This window comes from Pleurodeles waltl, chromosome 1_2 (genome assembly GCF_031143425.1).
Source record: "Pleurodeles waltl isolate 20211129_DDA chromosome 1_2, aPleWal1.hap1.20221129, whole genome shotgun sequence".
Classification (NCBI taxonomy): Eukaryota; Metazoa; Chordata; class Amphibia; order Caudata; family Salamandridae; genus Pleurodeles; species Pleurodeles waltl.
Window position 1 is genome coordinate 476,035,402 of NC_090437.1, and position 19,473 is coordinate 476,054,874.

Sequence of the window (19,473 nt, forward strand, 5' to 3'; positions counted from 1 at the left end):
TCTCCCTGATGGCAGGTCCATGCTCATCCTCATCAATGACTAAACCACATATCCACAGGTAGAAATTGTCAACTCTCAAAGTGCACATGATGTGTTACCCAAACTAGAGAAGATGATGGCACCCCATGGCCTGCTTCAAGAATTAAGAGCTGACAGCGGCCTGACATTTCAAAGCCAAGAAGTAGCAGAGTACTTGAAATCCCTCAACATCACCCACAAGAAAGTCACACTGCGAAGGCCTCAAACAAACAAAGAGGTGGGGAGGTTTATGAAGACACTAACTGAAGCCATCTAAATTGCACAAGCCAACCAACAGCCCTTGGAATGGTCCATACGTTTGTTCCTGAGGGGCTATCGTCAAACGCAGCATTCCACCACCAATCAACCTGGTCATCTCCTTAAGAGGAGCATCACCAAGGACTCCATACCACACCTCTCCGAGTGGCCCCCAACTCTCTCTGATGATAAAGGCACCGGTAGAAAATGCAAAGCAACTAACAACAGGGCTAGCCGAAACAGAAATGCAAAGGAATCTACCCTGAAGGAAGGCGACAGGGAGCAAATTTTGCCTCCCTTTTCACCACACCCTTGGGCGATCACCCAACGCAGAGACGCCAAAGTGACAGCCAGAAGAGGAAATGAAGTAATCTCAAGGAATGTTTCCCATTTCAAATGATTTCGTTCACCACCAAAAAGTGCAAGAAATGAAGACAGGCCCAAAGAGAATGACAATGACACTGACAATGCTTTCACAGAGGACGAGAGGTCCGAAGAGAGAGTGGCTCCGGAGGACAGGAATTTCCACACAAATGTCCCGGAAAACATTACAGGAGAACATGATGACTCTGACCAGATGAGCATACCACTGGTCGAAACAATCAAATCAGGTATGTACTGAGGAGAAACCCTGCTCCATCCTCCTAATGAAAAAAATATGTGGTGTAAGGTAATGCTGGAGATGCTGACCCCTGCAATCAGGTAACTGATTATTGTTGTGCCAATAGACTGTTCTACCTTGTGGTGAACCTACCACAAATCCTAAAGACACAAATGACCTGACAGGCAATTGTTGTGTATTGATTCATTTTATGTTCCATATTTTGTTGTTGATTAAAGTAAAGGAGGAATGTAGTGTCCTACCAGTGAGGTAACTGGTGGGACAATCCAAGCGATCTTTCTGGGGAGAGAAGAGCTGCGCATTTTTCCCCGGAGAACAGCAATGTAGTGGCGTACCCCCGCACCACGTGATAACCTCCAAAAATTGATTGTGGCAGTCGGGCAGAGCCTACAGACTGCGGCCGATGACTACTGCATCCTAGAAACTCATTTGTGCTGCATTTTTATGTATAGGCTAATAATTTACTTCATGTGAGTGCACTAAACACACTGTGTGGGACCGACATTACAACGGGCACACAACATCTTTCTCAACAGATATTTATTTTCTAGCATATGCCATAAGATAACTGGTATTTTTTTATCTGCAGAGAAGTAAAGCAAAACAAGCCGCTGGAAAAGAGCAAGGCCCAACGATCAACTTGAAAAGGCTGGACAAAGAATGTTTACTGAAAAACTTTACGCAAGCCTCTTGCCTCAAAGTTTTCTGCCTGCCGTGGGAGAGGTGTGTGGATGGAAAATGTTTATGTAAACTGCCTTATCAGTGTCCGAAGAATGCAACTTCCCAAGTGTGCACTACCTCTGGCCGTGCCTTCCGAAGCTACTGCCAGCAAAAGAGCTATGAATGCCAGAACACCAATGAACGCTTCTCCGTGGCTGCTGGGGACTGCAAGAACGCAGGTAAGAACAAGCGCAATATACAGCGTTTTTCTAAACCTGGTCCATCTTGAGGGCCACTGAGCTCGGTCCACATCCAGTGGTGTAACCCGAAATGATAGCCACACTGCGGAATGTGATGAGGGGCCTCTGAGACTCCGATATCTCACTGATATACGTTGGCTTTTAGCGGAATGGAGGCCCCCTAATGGGTTGAGGGACATCCAGGGTCAGAATGGGACAGAAAAAAGACCTGCGCAACAAAATAAAAGTGGCCCGCCTTAGCAAACAGAATAACTAAAAAAGTGGCCCACATTTGCAAATTAGGCCAGTTTTAAACTTGTTATGACATGCTGTATGAGTATTTTGCAAGGTATGGGAGACTGCATGCAATTGGGAAATGTTTGTTTTAATATCAGGGAAGTCAACAGGAAAAACCTCCCTCCTAGCCATAAAACAGGCCCACAAACTGCCGAAAAAAACAAGCATTAGCAATGCAATAGTTCGCACATTTGCTTGAGTTAGCGTTATTGGTGTTGTAATTGCATAACTGGACTTTTCTAGCCACAAAAATTAGTAAACACTGCCGCATAATTTGGTCCTTTCTGGCAAATAATTCCAGTGGTCCTGCATATAACTAAAGCACTTCCATATACCTTCTTCCTCTATCTGCAGCAAAAAATGAATATATTATTTATTATATTTATATTATTATTTTGGGGTCCCCCTCAATCTAGTGTGGGGACCAAGAGATGACCTAGACAGAAAGAGCACGCTGTGCTGGCTGTTTTGATGGTAGTCCCATTGGCATAGGACCACCAAACTGTGATTTATGGGCAAAAATGTTTTGTAAAAGGAATGTCCCGCAGAGCTTTATGGGGCAAGTTTCCGAGTGCAGCGAATATTGTAGCAACTTGACTGTAGGCCTAGAGGGCACCACAATAAAAATAGCATTTGTAAGAAGCATGGTCATGTAACCATGTAGTCAGTCTCTAGAGAGCATAACCACATGAAAACAGAATGGCAGAACGTAATGGAGTCATAAAGACATCTCTTTTTACATATGGTGCAGTTAATTTTATGGTTCGCCAGTTACTATTAGTTTATAGGCTTTTTTCAACATTCAACCTGTGGGTGGCCTAGAGGTGGGACAGATGCCCACAGGTTAAGAATGTAAAAGAATCCGGATGTATGGGTGACAATATATCATCTGATTAGCTTAAATAGGCCAGGTGTCGGTGGAACTGGGCCTGTTGCGAGCGGACCATCAGAAACTAGCAAATAGGGTCCGCTGTGCTGAGACAACGTTTACAGATCTGGCCCAGGCGCAACAGGAGATTCAAGCCACTGTAGAGCAGCTCACGGACCATGTTCAGCGACTGGAACGCTGGGCCGAAGACGCTGAAGGCCGGAACCGGAGGAACAATGTACGCATAATTGGGAGCTGAGGGTACTGATGCAGTGACCTTTCTTGAAAAATGGCTGCGGCAGGAGATTGCCCCGGGTCTGCTTACCCCTTTCTTTGCCTTGGAGAGGGCCCATCGGGTGTCCTCAAAACTAGTCGCGGTGGGACCGCCCCCGTGAACTGTGGTGGCTAAACTGCTCCACTATAGAGAAAGAGACATCCTGCTGTAGCGAGCCAGAGAAGCTGGTCCCTTCCGAGTGGACAATGGAACAGTGACCCTCTTCCTGGACTTCACTGCAGAGGTACAGTCCAGGCAATATTCGTACGCGGCGGTGAAAAGGGCTATGAGGGAAGCGGGCATCCAATACTCGCTCCTATTCCTGGCTAGGCTGAGAGTAATTCTGAAGGGCCACACAATTTTCCTTCAAACGCCGGAAGAGGCTTGGGAGTGGCTGGAGGTGCACACGGCGACCCGGTGCCCAGCTGGGACTATCACAAAGGCAGGACCACAGGAGAGTAAGGAGGAAGCAGAACAGTTCCCGCCCGAGAACGAGGCCAACTCCAGCCCAGAAGGAGCTGGACAGACATGCTGCCTTTGAGGCGGTGGCATCGCTGCAATGGGTGACCTCAGTTGACAAGGCTAGCGGAGGTGAGTCAGATCACCGATCCCACTCCATGGATTCAGACTCCCATTACTCGGATGCAGCTCCAAGAATGACTCCCCGAAAGGCAGATGATCTGTGACAAGACTTACTGAAGGGCATCGACTCCCCACCTGGGGCCACTGTTTGATTCTGGGCCCGCAACGCCCACGGTCCCCAGCCCAGATTCTCGACCGCTGTTTACTGAATGGCGAGAACTCTATATGACTCAATGTTATTGGCATATTTGCTTTTTATATGCTGGACAACCGCCGTTGCGGTATTGCCCTGGGAAGTGGGAGTTGGGGACTACGGTTTCCTTATCTTAAAATGTGCAGGAGCTTAGCTATTGCAGACCTAACATTTGCAGTGGTGCGTGTGAGACATGGGGTGGTTCTGAGAAATGTACATCACGGGGGAGGCGGCCGCCCTCTCCCGAACTGGTTTCCATCCAACGATTGACTACAAGCTGATAACGTGGAACATCCGGGGGATGGGGTCACCTGTTAAATGCCACAAGATCCTGGCATAACTAAAGAGAAGGGGGGTACATATTCCACTGCTCCAGGAGACGCATCTCATCGCTCGGGAAGTAGACAAGTTAAGGGGCAGCTGGAGGGGGTAGCTTTTTGCCACCACGCACTCAGCGTTTGCAAGAGGTGCTCTGATCTGGGTGAGGGCTGGAGTCCCATTCAAACCCCTCTCTGTAGACTTGGACCCCGACTGCAGATACGTTCTGGTGGAGGGCAGACTGCAGGGTAGACTCATAGTGCTGAGCTGTGTGTATGCACCTAACCAGGAGCAGACCCCCTTTTGGCAGGCCTTCTCCAGGCGCTTGGCCAGATCTTTGAGTGGGCGATTCCTGATTGGGGGTGACTTTAACTGCATACTAGACACTGAGATGGATCGTTCCCTTCCACCCTTGCCTGGGGCTACAGCGCACAAGATGGCGAAATATCTCACTGACTGGCGCACTGGGGGTTAGAGGACGTCTGGCGGGTGCAGCATCCCCGTGATAGGGATTACTCCTTCTATTCAGGACTGCACCAGCTACACACAAGAATAGATTGGGTGCTGTGTACTGGTTCCATCACCCACGAGATCGTAGGCTCCGACTATTTAGGCCGTACTTTATCAGACCACAGCCTGTTGCTTATCAGCTGGCGGGGTGTGGGAGTGAGAACACCTACGCCATCATGGAGGCATCAGCCGAGGGCCCTGGAGGATCCGGTGTATAGGGAGTGTAGGAGGCTGGACTGGCTTGTAGTGAGTACCAAGGGGTACTTGCACCTTGCACCAGGCCCAGTTATCCCTTATTAGTGTATAGGGTGTCTAGCAGCTTAGGCTGATAGATAATGGTAGCTTAGCAGAGCAGCTTAGGCTGAACTAGGAGACGTGTGAAGCTACTACAATACCACCTAGTGTCATATGCACAATATCATAAGAAAACACAATACACAGTTATACTAAAAATAAAGGTACTTTATTTTTATGACAATATGCCAAAGTATCTTAGAGTGTACCCTCAGTGAGAGGATAGGAAATATACACAAGATATATATACACAATAGCAAAAATATGCAGTATAGTCTTAGAAAACAGTGCAAACAATGTATAGTTACAATAGGATGCAATGGGGAAACATAGGGATAGGGGCAACACAAACCATATACTCCAAAAGTGGAATGCGAACCACGAATGGACCCCAAACCTATGTGACCTTGTAGAGGGTCGCTGGGACTATTAGAAAATAGTGAGAGTTAGAAAAATAACCCTCCCCAAGACCCTGAAAAGTGAGTGCAAAGTGCACTAAAGTTCCCCTAAGGACAAAGTAGTCGTGTTAGAGGAATAATGCAGGAAAGACACAAACCAGCAATGCAACAACTGTGGATTTCCAATCTAGGGTACCTGTGGAACAAGGGGACCAAGTCCAAAAGTCACAAGCAAGTCGGAGATGGGCAGATGCCCAGGAAATGCCAGCTGCGGGTGCAAAGAAGCTTCTACTGGACAGAAGAAGCTGAGGTTTCTGCAGGAACAAAAAGGGCTAGAGACTTCCCCTTTGGTGGACGGATCCCTCTCGCCGTGGAGAGTCGTGCAGAAGTGTTTTCCCGCCGAAAGGACGCCAACAAGCCTTGCTAGTCGCAAATCGTGCGTTTGGTGTTTTTGGACGCTGCTGGATCCCAGGAGGGACCCGGAGATTGCAAATTGGACCTGAAGAGAGAGGGGACATCGAGCAAGACAAAGAGCCCTCACTGAAGCAGGTAGCACCCAGAGAAGTGCCAGAAACAGGCACTACGAGGATGCGTGAAACGGTGCTCGCCGAAGTTGCACAAAGGAGTCCCACGTCGCCGGAGACCAACTTAGAAAGTCGTGCAATGTAGGTTAGAGTGCCGTGGACCCAGGCTTGGCTGTGCACAAAGGATTTCCGCTGGAAGTGCACAGGGGCCGGAGTAGCTGCAAAGTCGCGGTTCCCAGCAATGCAGCCCAGCGAGGTGAGGCAAGGACTTACCTCCACCAAACTTGGACTGAAGAGTCACTGGACTGTGGGGGTCACTTGGACAGAGTCGCTGGATTCGAGGGACCTCGCTCGTTGTGCTGAGAGGAGACCCAAGGGACTGGTAATGCAGCTTTTTGGTGCCTACGGTTGCAGGGGGAAGATTCCGTCGACCCACGGGAGATTTCTTCGGAGCTTCTGGTCCAGAGAGGAGGCAGGCTACCCCCACAGCATGCACAAGCAGGAAAACAGTCGAGAAGGCGGCAGGATCAGCGTTACAGAGTTGCAGTAGTCGTCTTTGCTACTATGTTGCAGGTTTGCAGGCTTCCAGCGCGGTCAGCAGTCGATTCCTTATCAGAAGGTGAAGAGAGAGATGCAGAGGAACTCGGCTGAGCTCATGCATTCGTTATCTAAAGTTTCCCCAGAGACAGAGACCCTAAATAGCCAGAAAAGAGGGTTTGGCTACCTAGGAGAGAGGATAGGCTACTAACACCTGAAGGAGCCTATCAGCAGGAGTCTCTGACGTCACCTGGTGGCACTGGCCACTCAGAGCAGTCCAGTGTGCCAGCAGCACCTCTGTTTCCAAGATGGCAGAGGTCTGGAGCACACTGGAGGAGCTCTGGACACCTCCCAGGGGAGGTGCAGGTCAGGGGAGTGGTCACTCCTCTTTCCTTTGTCCAGTTTCGCGCCAGAGCAGGGGCTAAGGGGTCCCTGAACCGGTGTAGACTGGCTTATGCAGAATTGGGCACATCTGTGCCCAAGAAAGCATTTCCAGAGGCTGGGGGAGGCTACTCCTCCCCTGCCTTCACACCATTTTCCAAAGGGAGAGGGTGTCACACCCTCTCTCAGAGGAAGTTCTTTGTTCTGCCATCCTGGGCCAGGCCTGGCTGGACCCCAGGAGGGCAGCTGCCTGTCTGAGGGGTTGGCAGCAGCAGCAGCTGCAGTGAAACCCCAGGAAGGGCAGTTTGGCAGTACCAGGGTCTGTGCTACAGACCACTGGGATCATGGGATTGTGCCAACTATGCCAGGATGGCATAGAGGGGGCAATTCCATGATCATAGACATGTTACATGGCCATATTCGGAGTTACCATGGTGAAGCTACATATAGGTAGTGACCTATATGTAGTGCACGCGTGTAATGGTGTCCCCGCACTCACAAAGTTCAGGGAATTGGCTCTGAACAATGTGGGGGCACCTTGGCTAGTGCCAGGGTGCCCTCACACTAAGTAACTTTGCACCTAACCTTTACCAGGTAAAGGTTAGACATATAGGTGACTTATAAGTTACTTAAGTGCAGTGTAAAATGGCTGTGAAATAACGTGGACGTTATTTCACTCAGGCTGCAGTGGCAGGCCTGTGTAAGAATTGTCAGAGCTCCCTATGGGTGGCAAAAGAAATGCTGCAGCCCATAGGGATCTCCTGGAACCCCAATACCCTGGGTACCTCAGTACCATATACTAGGGAATTATAGGGGTGTTCCAGTAAGCCAATGTAAATTGGTAAAAATGGTCACTAGCCTGTTAGTGACAATTTGAAAGTAATGAGAGAGCATAAACACTGAGGTTCTGGTTAGCAGAGCCTCAGTGAGACAGTTAGGCACCACACAGGGAACATATACATGCACACCTATGAGCACTGGGGCCCTGTGTGACAGGGTCCCAGTGACACATACATATAGGCCACAAACCTATGAGCACTGGGGTCCTGACCAGCAGGATCCCAGTGACACATAACAAACATACTGAAAACATAGTGTTTTCACTATGAGCACTGAGGCCTGGCTATCAGGATCCCAGTGAGACAGTGAAAACAGTGACAAACACCCTGACATACACTCACAAACAGGCCAAAAGTGGGGGTAACAAGGCTAGAAAGAGGCTACCTTCTCACACAACCCCCCCCCCCCCAAACGAAGGACAATAAGGCTAACCTTGGCCAGTTGAGACTTTATTGTCTAAGTGGTGATAAGTAGAGAGTAGCTCTGCAATAGATTGGTTACTCCCTTTATCATCCACTATATGGTTACTTCCCTGTGGGGATGTAAACCACCCTGTTTGAAGTTTTTTAGCTAAGCAACAATGTGAAGATGTATTTTCAGAGTTTCTATCAGTAAGTTTTAGTTTAGAGCAGTGGGAATTGTCCACTGAACCTATTTGTAGTGATGGAAATGCCAGACAGGGATGCTGTCTCAATAAAGCCATAGTTGGGCAAAAACTTTGTCCATTTGGCTGGAAGAGAGAACAGGGATGCTGTTTCTCTTGAGTTGGAGCAGGGCAGGGATGCTGTCCTATGAGCTCCACACTAGGGCAGGGATGCTGTCCTAAGTGTTGTGAGGCAGTGCAGGGTTTCTGCACTAAAGTTTCTCTGGTAGGGTTGGAGGGATGCTCCATGTTAACTAAAATGGTGCTCTTTTTGTCACCAATGTTAGTTATCCCACAGAGAGGTACTTCTACCTCAGGGAGTCCAGCTTTGCCAGCTGATGATTCCCTTGGAACAGGTGCCACCCCAGGAGAGGTTTCTCCCACCACAGGAATGGTATCCTGAATGGTAGGGTGGTTAGGGGATACTGTGATACCCTTTTTACCTGTTGCTGGAGAGGGATCCTGAGTTTTCAGGCCTTCTCTCCTTTGCTTTTTCATTTCAGTAGAAATGAGAGGGAACAATTCCTCAGGGATGCCCAGCATGGCTGCATGGGCATAAAACTCTACATCAGCCCAACCTGAGGCCTCTAGGTCATTACCTAAGAGACAATCTACAGGCAAGCTAGGTAATACCACCACCTGCTTAGGGCCAGTAACTCCACCCCAACTAAACTGAATTATAGCTAAGGGAAGAAACTTAGTGGAGTTATGGACATCAATAATCTTATACTGTTGTCCAATGATGTGTTGATCAGGGTGCACTAGGTTTTCAGTCACCAAAGTGAAACTGGCACCTGTGTCCCTGTAGGCCAAGGCCTCAACACCATTTATTGAAACTGTCTGCCTGTACTTATCCATTGTAAGGTGACAAGCAGCCAGTGTGCCAAGGCCAATGCCACTAGGTGTGACAGAAACTGTCTTGGGACTGACTACCCCAGTTTCTACTATGGACCCAAAAGTGAACCCAACTACACCCTTAACTTGACTGTTGCCAGCAGTCCCACCACTAGTACCACTACTGCTAGGGGCACTAGAGCTTGATGTATTAGTGGTGGTAGGCTCAGGGGGTTTACCTGGACAGGACTTATCCCCTGGCCTATGGCCTCTGTTTTTACACACAAAGCACCAAGGCTTTTTAATGTGTGCAGGTTGAGAAGAAGAGGAAGAATTAGTTTTATCCCCACCCTCTGAAGAGTGTTTAAGATTTGAAGTGGGATCTTTGGTTTTACCCTTATCCCCATGCTTATCTTGAGATTTTTCACCATCTTTCTTCTTATTGCCATCTTTGTCACCCCCTGTATGAACTTTTCTGTTCACCCTTGTTCTGACCCATTTGTCTGCCTTCTTTCCCAATTCTTGGGGAGAGGTCAGATCAGAGTCTACCAGGTACTGGTGCAACAAATCAGACACACAATTATTAAGTATATGCTCTCTCAGGATTGTGTTATACAGGCTTTCATAATCAGTAACTTTACTGCCATGTAACCACCCCTCCAAGGCCTTCACTGAATGGTCAATGAAATCAACCCAGTCTTGTGAAGACTCCTTTTTGGTCTCTCTGAACTTTATCCTGTACTGTTCAGTGGTTAAGCCATAACCATCTAGGAGTGCATTCTTAAGAACTGTAAAATTATTGGCATCATTTTCTTTCACAGTAAGGAGCCTATCCCTACCTTTTCCACTAAATGATAGCCATAGGATAGCAGCCCACTGCCTTTGAGGGACATCCTGTACAACACAGGCCCTCTCAAGTGCAGCAAACCACTTGTTAATGTCATCCCCCTCCTTATAAGGGGGAACTATCTTGTGCAGATTCCTGGAATCATGCTCTTTTGCAGGATGACTATGGGGAATACTGCTGCTGCCACCATGGGTATCTAAACCCAACTTCTGTCTTTCCTTCTCTAATTCAAAAGACTGTCTATCCAAATCCAGCTGTTGCTTTTTAAGCTTCAGTCTGGTTTGTTCCACCCTCAACTTATTGAGTTCCCTCTCTAACATTCTGTCATCAGGGTTGGTGGGAGGGACATTCCTAGAAACAGAGCTATGATGGGAATGAACAGAAGGAGACCTGTCCCTTACAGAAGCCACCCTAACAGCTTGGTTAACAGAAACATTGCTACCAGTATGGTGAGAATAAATGCTTTTGCTATGATGTGAGACAACACTATTTATATGGTGTGGCTCATCATCATTACCATCTATGCTAGATTGTCTAGTAATGGGCAGGCTAGGAAGTTTCGTTCCTGAATCTTTTCCTGGGGGAGTCCCTGAATCAGATTGGGAACTATTAGGTACTTTTTCAACAGATGGGGCACCTATGGCCTTATCCTGTTCTCTAAGCATGTTAAGTAACAGTTCCAAGGAAGGATTTTTCCCTACACTCAAACCTCTCTCTATCCAGAGACTCCTTGCTCTTTTCCAGCTAAGGTTGTCATATGCAAGTTTGGACAGATCAACAGTTTGGCCTGTGCCAGACATTTTTTAGAGAGAGTTAAAGTGATAGAAAAAGAGAAAAAAGTTTTCAGAACTTTTTGGAAAGACAGAAAAAACTTTTTAAACTTTTAAGAACTTTTTGAAAGTTTTAGAAGTACTTTTCAGCACTTAGAAAAGAGTGAAAAGAGGAAATGCAAAACTTTTTGGCTATGTGTATATACACTGACCTTGTTTTGTATATTTTTCTCTTATGAAAAGTACAATGACAAGAGTGGTAAGTAGTCTCAAGCACTTATCCCACCACTGCACAACCAATGTAGGAGGCTGGACTGGCTTGTAGTGAGTACCAAGGGGTACTTGCACCTTGCACCAGGCCCAGTTATCCCTTATTAGTGTATAGGGTGTCTAGCAGCTTAGGCTGATAGATAATGGTAGCTTAGCAGAGCAGCTTAGGCTGAACTAGGAGACGTGTGAAGCTACTACAGTACCACCTAGTGTCATATGCACAATATCATAAGAAAACACAATACACAGTTATACTAAAAATAAAGGTACTTTATTTTTATGACAATATGCCAAAGTATCTTAGAGTGTACCCTCAGTGAGAGGATAGGAAATATACACAAGATATATATACACAATAGCAAAAATATGCAGTATAGTCTTAGAAAACAGTGCAAACAATGTATAGTTACAATAGGATGCAATGGGGAAACATAGGGATAGGGGCAACACAAACCATATACTCCAAAAGTGGAATGCGAACCACGAATGGACCCCAAACCTATGTGACCTTGTAGAGGGTCGCTGGGACTATTAGAAAATAGTGAGAGTTAGAAAAATAACCCTCCCCAAGACCCTGAAAAGTGAGTGCAAAGTGCACTAAAGTTCCCCTAAGGACAAAGTAGTCGTGTTAGAGGAATAATGCAGGAAAGACACAAACCAGCAATGCAACAACTGTGGATTTCCAATCTAGGGTACCTGTGGAACAAGGGGACCAAGTCCAAAAGTCACAAGCAAGTCGGAGATGGGCAGATGCCCAGGAAATGCCAGCTGCGGGTGCAAAGAAGCTTCTACTGGACAGAAGAAGCTGAGGTTTCTGCAGGAACGAAAAAGGCTAGAGACTTCCCCTTTGGTGGACGGATCCCTCTTGCCGTGGAGAGTTGTGCAGAAGTGTTTTCCCGCCGAAAGGACGCCAACAAGCCTTGCTAGTCGCAAATCGTGCGTTTGGCGTTTTTGGACACTGTTGGGGCCCAGGAGGGACCAGGAGGTCGCAAATTGGACCTGAAGAGAGAGGGAACGTCGAGCAAGACAAAGAGCCCTCACTGAAGCAGGTAGCTTCCGGAGAAGTGCCAGAAACAGGCACTACGAGGATGCGTGAAACGGTGCTCGCCGAAGTTGCACAAAGGAGTCCCACGTCGCCGGAGACCAACTTAGAAAGTCGTGCAATGCAGGTTAGCGTGCCGTGGACCCAGGCTTGGCTGTGCACAAAGGATTTCCGCCGGAAGTGCACAGGGGCCGGAGTAGCTGCAAAGTCGCGGTTCCCAGCAATGCAGCCCAGCGAGGTGAGGCAAGGACTTGCCTCCACCAAACTTGGACTGAAGAGTCACTGGACTCTGGGGGTCACTTGGACAGAGTCGCTGGATTCGAGGGACCTCGCTCGTCGTGCTGAGAGGAGACCCAAGGGACTGGTAATGCAGCTTTTTGGTGCCTGCGGTTGCAGGGGGAAGATTCCGTCGACCCACGGGAGATTTCTTCGGAGCTTCTGGTGCAGAGAGGAGGCAGGCTACCCCCACAGCATGCACAAGCAGGAAAACAGTCGAGAAGGCGGCAGGATCAGCGTTACAGAGTTGCAGTAGTCGTCTTTGCTACTATGTTGCAGGTTTGCAGGCTTCCAGCGCGGTCAGCAGTCGATTCCTTATCAGAAGGTGAAGAGAGAGATGCAGAGGAACTCGGCTGAGCTCATGCATTCGTTATCTAAAGTTTCCCCAGAGACAGAGACCCTAAATAGCCAGAAAAGAGGGTTTGGCTACCTAGGAGAGAGGATAGGCTACTAACACCTGAAGGAGCCTATCAGCAGGAGTCTCTGACGTCACCTGGTGGCACTGGCCACTCAGAGCAGTCCAGTGTGCCAGCAGCACCTCTGTTTCCAAGATGGCAGACGTCTGGAGCACACTGGAGGAGCTCTGGACACCTCCCAGGGGAGGTGCAGGTCAGGGGAGTGGTCACTCCTCTTTCCTTTGTCCAGTTTCGCGCCAGAGCAGGGGCTAAGGGGTCCCTGAACCGGTGTAGACTGGCTTATGCAGAATTGGGCACATCTGTGCCCAAGAAAGCATTTCCAGAGGCTGGGGGAGGCTACTCCTCCCCTGCCTTCACACCATTTTCCAAAGGGAGAGGGTGTCACACCCTCCTTCAGAGGAAGTTCTTTGTTCTGCCATCCTGGGCCAGGCCTGGCTGGACCCCAGGAGGGCAGCTGCCTGTCTGAGGGGTTGGCAGCAGCAGCAGCTGCAGTGAAACCCCAGGAAGGGCAGTTTGGCAGTACCAGGGTCTGTGCTACAGACCACTGGGATCATGGGATTGTGCCAACTATGCCAGGATGGCATAGAGGGGGCAATTCCATGATCATAGACATGTTACATGGCCATATTCGGAGTTACCATGGTGAAGCTACATATAGGTAGTGACCTATATGTAGTGCACGCGTGTAATGGTGTCCCCGCACTCACAAAGTTCAGGGAATTGGCTCTGAACAATGTGGGGGCACCTTGGCTAGTGCCAGGGTGCCCTCACACTAAGTAACTTTGCACCTAACCTTTACCAGGTAAAGGTTAGACATATAGGTGACTTATAAGTTACTTAAGTGCAGTGTAAAATGGCTGTGAAATAACGTGGACGTTATTTCACTCAGGCTGCAGTGGCAGGCCTGTGTAAGAATTGTCAGAGCTCCCTATGGGTGGCAAAAGAAATGCTGCAGCCCATAGGGATCTCCTGGAACCCCAATACCCTGGGTACCTCAGTACCATATACTAGGGAATTATAGGGGTGTTCCAGTAAGCCAATGTAAATTGGTAAAAATGGTCACTAGCCTGTTAGTGACAATTTGAAAGTAATGAGAGAGCATAACCACTGAGGTTCTGGTTAGCAGAGCCTCAGTGAGACAGTTAGGCACCACACAGGGAACATATACATGCACACCTATGAGCACTGGGGCCCTGTGTGACAGGGTCCCAGTGACACATACATATAGGCCACAAACCTATGAGCACTGGGGTCCTGACCAGCAGGATCCCAGTGACACATAACAAACATACTGAAAACATAGTGTTTTCACTATGAGCACTGAGGCCTGGCTATCAGGATCCCAGTGAGACAGTGAAAACAGTGACAAACACCCTGACATACACTCACAAACAGGCCAAAAGTGGGGGTAACAAGGCTAGAAAGAGGCTACCTTCTCACAGGGAGGGACTCAGATCTCACCTCTTGGAGCATATTAGTGTTAATAGAGGCTCCACCGCATCACGCTGTGTGGAGTGGGAGACTTCAAAGGTGATGATGCGTGGTCACTGCCTGGGACAATCAGTAGGGTTCAGACGTACCATGGTGCGTGAAGTAAACCAACTGGAAAAGGAACAACATGATAGAGAGGTGGAGTAGGGCCCAGATCTGATCACGCAGCGTAGACTCCACCAAACGCGGGAATTTTTTAATCAAACGTTGGAACGGCTACAATGCCATGATTACCGTCAGCATATGATGTCCATACAAGAGGAAGAGGGCAGATCAGGCAGGCTTCTGGCCTGGCTGGAGCGGACAGAGGGGGGAGTACTCCGATCACAAGTGTGCGGGCGTGGATGGGGAGCATGTCTATGGCCCGTCTGAGATAAATAATGCCTTTAAATCCTACTATACATCCCTCTATATCCAACCTGAGGAGAACCTACCGCAGTCGTTAAACTACTACTTATGGTCCCTTTCACTGGTCACACTGCAGCTGGAAGATCGGGACCCTCTGGGGCAGCCGCTCACCCTGGAGGAGGTGAAAAACGCTATTACACAGTTAGCCGCGGGCAAGGAACCAGGCTCGGATGGACTCCCCATGGAGTTCTACAAGACATATGCTGACCTCCTGGCTCCTGCTCTAGTTGATCTCTATGCAGAGGCTTATGATACAGGTATTTTACCTGTGACTCTGCGGGAAGCATTAGTGGTTCCTCTGCCTAAGACCAGGTCACGAGAAGCGTCGGTGACTGATTTTAGGCCCTTATCCATGCTGAACTGCGACTTCAAAATCCTTAGTAAAGCCCTAGCCAATAGACTCCTGCACCATATTCCTCACCTCATTCATGAGGACCAGAATGGTTTTATACCCGAGCGTAATACCTCTGTGAACCTGAGATGGCTCTTCACACTCCTACACCTGCCACATGAGGAGCGGCACCCTGGGGCCATGCTCTCATCAGTGGACCTCGAGAAAGTATTTGATTTAGTACGGTGGGATTTTCTGCGGGCAGTGATGGCCCGAATGGGGTTGGGCGAGAACTGGATACGATGGGTTGGGCTTTTGTACTGTCTCCCAATGGCGAGAGTACGGGTGGGTGGGGTGATATCGACCACTTATCCAATATTCTGTGGCACCAGACAAGGTTGCCCTCTCTCGCCTCTGCTATTCGCGTTGGGCATTGAGCCTCTGGCGGCACAGTTCCAAGTGGAGGGGTGCGGTAGAGGGGTGCCATGGGGTCGCGAGGAGCACATTATATCACTCTACGCGTATCACCTACTAATTTACCTGCGGGATGGTGTGTCGGGGATTCCTTGGGCACTCACTGTACTTGAGGGATTTGGTGACGCGTCTGGTCTCTGGGTGAATAGGAGAAAGACATATGTTTTCCCACTGACAGAGGCCATGGAGCGTCCCTCCTCCTGTCCAGCTGATGTTCCTTGGGCTCCCCGTACTTTTAAGTATTTGGGCACACAGGTCTTCCATGATCCACATGATCTCCTTGGTGGGAATCTTGGCACAGCGCTCCGATCCCTAAGATCCTGTGTGGTGTTTTGGCACCCCGTGAGGTGCTCAATGACAGCTCGTGTGGCATTGTCCAAAATGATTATGTTACCCCGCCTACTATACTACTTCACCATCCTCCCAGTGACTATATCAGCGGGCTGGTTTAAGGACCTGAACATGCTTCTTAGGGGGCTCCTTTGGGATGGGGGTCGCCAACGGACATCCCTCTCCAACCTCCGCCAAACCACATTGGAGGGAGCCTTGGCAGTTCCAGACTTTGAGCTATATTATTTGTCATGCCAACTCCAGTGGGTGGCTAGATGGCTGTCGGGGAGGCACCGGCTGGACCTGACCATACCCCGGGGTGTGATCCACCCAGACATCCTCCTGGCCGGCTTGCTCGGCGCCAAGTGTGTCCTACCTAAGCAGACCATTTTGCTGATGGCGGCCCTCTCCTGTTGGAGAAGATGTCTGAAGTGCACTGGAACAACGGTGGCTTACTCCCCTGGGATACTACTGAATGGAATACCGTTGGGGATACAGGGACACACCTTTACACGAAGTCGGATGAGAGCCTGGACCCAGGCGGGAGTGCTGACCCTGGGAGACCTCTTCAGCGAGGGAATCCTGCGCTCCTTTGTGGAGCTAGTAGAGGAGAAGGGGTCCCGGGGGGCAGTTTCTGACGTATAGGACACTGGTTTTGGCTGTGAGGAGACTATGGCCTACTGTGAATGCAGAGACACATACCATACTGCACCTTTTACTGACAGCGGGGGAGGACTCACACTTGATCACCAAACTTTACGGGGCTCTTACAGCGGCTACCCTGCCATCTTTACGGACTCTGCGGACGAAATAAGAGGTGACAGTGGACATGGCCCTGACAGACGTGGAATGGCAAAAAGTGTTAGCGTGCCCCCGGAGAGTTTCCAGAAATACGCGCTTTCGATACATTCAGTATAATTTTGTACATAGAACATACCTCATTCCGCATAGGCTCAGAGTAATATATGGTGAAGAGCCCAGGAGCTGTCCCAGATGTAGAACGGTAGACCCGGATTTCCATCACATGGTTTGGGAGTGCCCTGACATACAGAGATGCCGAAAGGGAGTACTGGAGGACCTGGAGGGAACACTTGACACACAATTGGACTTAGACCCCTACCTGTGCCTGCTGGGTTTACATGCAAGGCCAACCTCCAAGAGAGTGGGCAGTAGGTTCCTGGACCTCGCTCTGGTTCTATTCCGGTTGTGGATCACCATGGCCTGGTGATCCCCATTAGGCCTGCATTTAGTGGACTGGAGGCAGGATGTGTCAGTGAGGGCTCAAGCCGAATTACAGGCACTGCGAAGAGAGGAGGATCGGGGAGTTAGGACACGACTCTTGGCACCACTCTGGAATGAGATATTGGAAGACTGGGTGGTTCGGAGGCGGGAGCCAGGGGAGGTGCGAGAGACTAGGGAGGACGAGACGCTGCTGGAGGGGGAACAAGGTGACGCTTAGGGGAAGATGACGGAGCGGGAGAACACGGAGGGTCACAGTGCACACACAGGAGACCTCACTATTCTTCCACATGAGGGTGGAACATTGGACGACTATACCAGCACTACTGTACGTGACCCGATAATTTGACATACTTTGGGGGCTAGCTGAGTACAGCCAGGACTAAATGACACCACTACATTAGGATGGGGGATGGGCGGGTGCCAAATTTGAATCTCCCGGATAGATAGCCTAGTTATGCATGTACAAGCCCCACAGTACCACTGCCTAATAATCCAGCACACTGCTTAGATGTTTGTTTTACTGTTTCATTTTTTTTCTTTTTTTTCTGATTATTGACCAAGTTAAAGGTTTATATGGTACTGCTTGAGATGATATGGGAAACCGAAAGACCGCACTGTAAAACGGCCAATGGAACCAAGTATGGATAAGATGATGTAGGGTACATATTGCTAGACTGTATAAAGTCCATGAGAGGGGCGGAATGACTAAGCCACTGTTTATCATCCAATCATATTACAATGTATAAATCCAGCTCGCCGCCTTGTGTTGAGGGACCCACTTATGTACCGACTGTTAATCAATTACAGAAATACCAATAAACAAAGTTTAAAAAAAAATAAAAATCTGATTAGCTTCTGTCTCACCTACTTTTAGCAGTGTCTGTGAATGTGATCTTACACAGTTTCATCCCTGAACTGTCAGTGTTCATAGGCCACTTTAGTGGCCCACATTGTGATTTACTAAAAAAAAAAAAAAAAACTTAAAATCAGCATAACGCTAACAAGTGCTTGCCCGTTATCCAGGAACTGCTTTCCTGTCACCAACTTCTCGCGGCAAGCAGGTCTTCATGCTCCAGGCATTGTAAACTGGAGACTTCATCAGATGCTGCATATTATACAGCTTTCAATAGCTGAAGTGGTAAAGGAAGTGACAAATCTAGGAGGACAGCAAGAGAAAACAATTTTTATGTAACTTGTTTGCGAAAACAGGTTTTCAGACTTTCGCAACAACTGAAGTTTTGGGTAAATGTTGCAGAGTAAAAGAAGTACTGTCAAAGCCAATCGGACCTACCTTTAGGACCTATTACCTTTTGCTTTGGTTTTTGTCATGCTGTATAGCATCCCTGGTACCGTGCAGCATGATTTAAAAAGGTGAAAAAAATGTCTATCACTTGGCTGCCATGTCATTTTGTAGGTGCATGCAGCAAAAATGCATGTGCCTACAAAATGACACAAGCATTTTTCTATTAGTTTACCCATCTGAATTGGATTGGTCAACAAATGAAAAAAGAGTAGCGTGGGTGGAGTGAGGCAACTCAAAGGTGGAAGATTGGAATAACAGGTTCGGAGAAGCAATACATGGGGTGGGTGGAAGCAACACAAGGGCGTGGGGTGGGTGGAAGCAACACAGGAGTGCGGGGTGAGTGGAAGCAACACAAAGTTTGAGTAAAGAGAAGCAAATCGAGAGAGAGAAATAAGAGGGGGGAGTGGACAAATGGATGAGAGAGCACAATGTGGAGTTGAGAGAGAGAAGCACGCGGCCGAGAAAGAAATGCAGGGAGGAGAAGCATATGAGGGTAAACCCTTCGCGAAGGGGGGGGTGAAGAGAAGCATGCAGGAAGAGAAAGAGCTACATGAGCTCAATGGCAGGGGACACATGAGGGACACCACTGGAAAATATGTGATGTTTGTGGAGTGTTTAGACCAAAAGAAAACCAAAGTGCCTGAAAAGTGAGCAGTGGAAGGATACAATCAACACATCCATGCTTCAGGGGAAGGACAAACAGATGAAAAGGAAGGAAAGCCCACAGACGTTAACCGATGAAAAGCAAGCAAATGAGAGTGACAATCAATCCAACCAATGGTAAGCAATGTGTGGTCTCTAAGCCCACTTTTAGCGGACAATAGTTTTTTTTCGCCAACAGAGAGCTTGCATTGTATGATAGGTGAGACGTTAAAAGTTCAAAAGAGAAAACTACATAAATATTGCATATTGCATATTGCCTATATATAACAGACATTAGGAATTTGTTTAGCAACTCCCTCTTTTTAATATCATTGAGCTGA

The 19,473-nt window shown here is 48.5% G+C and overlaps 1 protein-coding gene across 2 annotated transcripts in view; it reads left to right on the forward strand.

Moving 5' to 3' along the window:
• Positions 1 to 19,473, forward strand: part of CFI (complement factor I) — a 224,335-nt gene that overhangs the window by 63,911 nt on the left and 140,951 nt on the right. For both annotated transcript variants that reach the window (XM_069241061.1, XM_069241054.1), the window contains one exon: positions 1,488 to 1,797. In XM_069241061.1, the coding sequence (XP_069097162.1) occupies positions 1,488 to 1,797 (310 nt within the window). The remainder of the gene's footprint in view (positions 1 to 1,487; positions 1,798 to 19,473) is intronic.